Here is a 3,250-nt window from a genome sequence, read left to right on the forward strand (position 1 = left end):
ACAAGACAGGCCTGCAAGTTTCTTTACATGAATGATTGTAAAAAATGTTTTACAAAGAATATGTTTACGGTATTTCCTCTCCAACTGGGGCGTTTTGGGACCGATTGACAGGGGTTACCGATGAAATACACACGGTGATACACCTGGTAGGAGCAAGTTACGTTTCACCATGTATCCAGCTAATTTAATTAGCTCACGTAACCCACATAGTGGCAATATTCTGTGAACAGTCAATTCCCGCCGGTATGGACGATTGTGATTAGTTTAAAGAAATGCAAACAACCCAGAGCGTTTTTTTTTCTTCTCCTATCCCAGAATGTAGCCGTGGTGTAGCCAGACCTTACTCCACAGAGCTGTGGAGAGAGGTTTGGCAATGAGTAGTCTTGCTTTGCCAGACCATCCACACGCTGCGGAGCAGAGGAGGGTCTGGCTAGTCCACACAGCATTCCGGGATGGGCAAAAAACGTGCTCTGGGTTATTGGCATTTATTTAAACCAATCACAAATGTCTTGAGTGGTGCTAAGCGCCGGATGGAGCCGCTGCAAAATCGTACGAGAGACAACTCCGATTGGACAGATAGTCTAGCTAGTTTACCCTGCAGAGATCTGAGGAGCAGTTAACCATAGTCCTCATAAATCCAACGGAGTTTAAAATTCCAACAAAAAACAAAGCGGAAGAAAACGGAAATCAGCAAAAATAAGTGCATCTGGCAGAATTTCCTGAGGCATCAGAACAATCCCAGAAGTGGAACATCAAGGATATCCTAGGCAATGGGAGACTAAGTTCAGGATAAAACAAATAAAGTTAAAGGTGCTCTAAGCGATGTTGGGGGACGCTACTTCAAACAAAACAAGGCTAGCTTCACCCCTCCTTCCTCCTCATCCCCTCCCTTCCGTACTTCCGCGCACTAACCCCCCAAACCCCACCCCCAAATCCTTCTTGCAGGTTATTGGCTGGAACGCTGGAACACTGGTTGTGTATGCTTCGTGGTGCAGGTTGGCACAGTTTGTTTTTGTTGCCGTTTGTAGACCCTGGGCAGTCTACAGAGACCGCTTTTTTTTACAGTATGTTCTGGGGACACATTGTAAAAGGCAGCTCGTGGATATTGAGGAGATGTTTGCTGTATGTGACAAAACATGGTGTAGCCTAAAAAAAAGGTACCTTTAAAGAAACTATAGCAGATTGATAATAGCAACAGAGCAGATAAAACAATCTGTGTGTATGTTTCTGTCTTCCTGTGAGGCTCCCCCGACTGAATTACGACAAGACATTTAGTTAATGAGGTGAAGCATTTTATTTCAAGCCTTCACTGGGTTTTTACGACATCACTCTGCATGATGTCATTGAGACCATCGAGATCATCGAGACATTAGGGCCCTGACAGGAAGATGGGGTTTATCATCAGCAGCCTCTCAGGTGACACTAGTAAGGAAGTTATATTTGATGGAGAATATGTATGGAGTCATGGCTCTTTTTCTGTCGGTGCAATTTACATTTCACCTAGTTATTTTGCAATTCAGTCGATAAAACCTCAACATTTTCTGATTTCTATCCATGTTTGAGCTTGTTTAATATAGCAGTACTGCTGTCCACGTGATGCCTGACACGTGAGGATGAGAGGGTTTTTGAGAGTTTTTTTTTTGTGAAAACAAAAAGTGGATGGTGTTGTAAGGCGATTTATTAAGCGTCAGAGTATTGTTGTGCCAGAAACCCCAACTCAGCGTCTCAAGTGTGCAGAAACCAGCCAGGAGAGTGGAAAGGGAAGTGGCAACCTACATAAGTATCATCTAAATGGAAAAAAAGGGAAAAAAGTGCTTTAAAAGTGTCACTGTAATTTCCAACCTTTGACTGTATGTTGATCCAATTTAAAGTCTTGGATACAAACACTCCCCCTGGTGGTGGAGTTGTGGTTTCAGCAAAAGCCTGGAGAAGAACAAATTCAAAAAGAATGTACCTCAAAACCTTCAAAAACATATTGAAGATGTTGCCAGAAACACTTAAAAAAAAAAGAAAATAAGTTGTTATCCTCCTTATTTCTATTAGCAAGCACTCGTCTCTCGTCATTTCAGGGTCAGTGGACTTTTCACCTCCACTAACAAAGAGCTTTGGTTACTTAACGCATCTGTTTTGTTTCTCTTTTAGTGACATATTTATTTATAATATGCGCAATGTGTTTCATGTAGTTTGTTTTAAGAGAGGCAGGGGTTCAGGATAACCACGTTTTATTTCTTCTTTTGGGAAATAACTATTGTAACTCAAGTACAAACTGTTAAAAAGAATTTTAGTAAGTGAATGATAAACCTCAAGTACAAGATAACACGTATTTTATCTACATCACTTATCGCTTATGTATCACCTACCTTAGTAGAGTTAGGTGAAAAATAAAATGGAAGTCACATCACACAAATAAAAAGAAACAACATACAGTACATTGAAGAAGTCGATTGACCTTTCTAAAAGTTCACAGTTTTCAAAAACGCGTTAAAGAAAACAAGGAAAATGTTTAATTCGCATTGGATGAGATGTTTGTGAGATCTATCAAAAATAATGTAGCATTTGTTTCGTTTTTCATTCTAAATCCCTTAACAGTAACAATCCCTTTGTAAGAAAGTTTCTACCTGAACTTCTGTGAAAATACCTGAAATGTGAAAAAGATTCAACTTGATTAGTTCCCCATGATGTTCATTATAATAATTCATGAAAAAGTAAAAAAAAAAAAGTACAAAATGATTGCCACACTTTTCAAAATCAAGGAACTTCCACCTCAACATGTTCTCCATCAATTAAAAAGGCTTTAAGGCAACAACGTACAACTCTGCATGTCTTGTTTAAACTAGTTACAGGCAATATTTTTTCCCACTGAACAAATGTCTTCTCTTCCTGTACTTCTCCTTCCTCTTCCTGCAGAGCCAGCGGAGACGAGCTCTGTCCGTCCGGTCCTGGCTGGCCGATGGAAACGTCCGCTCAGGAAAAATCTCCTTCAGTTTGCTCAAGAAAAACACCTCCAGGCTTCGACCGGCCTGGCCAACCTCTGAGTCTGGCTGCACAGCAAAAAAAAGAGATAAATGTAAAAATCCCACGTATTAGAGGCTATTTTTTATAGTTTCAAACTTTATTTATACAGGGAAAATCATTTACAGGCTAGCTAGCCCCACTTAAATTGATTTATTTCACAGGCAGGGCAGAGAGAAGAATACATACGTCAAAAGTTTGGGGTCACTCACAAATTTCCATTGCACTCCATTATAGA

General features: G+C 40.2%; 1 protein-coding gene across 1 annotated transcript in view; it reads right to left on the reverse strand.

Annotated features, from left to right (window-relative positions):
- Positions 1-2,217: 2,217 nt before the first annotated feature.
- Positions 2,218-3,250, reverse strand: part of trim66 (tripartite motif containing 66) — a 9,534-nt gene continuing 8,501 nt past the window's right edge. The window contains exon 10 of the mRNA XM_032524701.1: positions 2,218-3,041. Within this exon, the coding sequence (XP_032380592.1) occupies positions 2,838-3,041 (204 nt within the window). The 3' untranslated portion in view covers positions 2,218-2,837. The remainder of the gene's footprint in view (positions 3,042-3,250) is intronic.

This window comes from Etheostoma spectabile, chromosome 8 (assembly GCF_008692095.1).
Source record: "Etheostoma spectabile isolate EspeVRDwgs_2016 chromosome 8, UIUC_Espe_1.0, whole genome shotgun sequence".
Classification (NCBI taxonomy): Eukaryota; Metazoa; Chordata; class Actinopteri; order Perciformes; family Percidae; genus Etheostoma; species Etheostoma spectabile.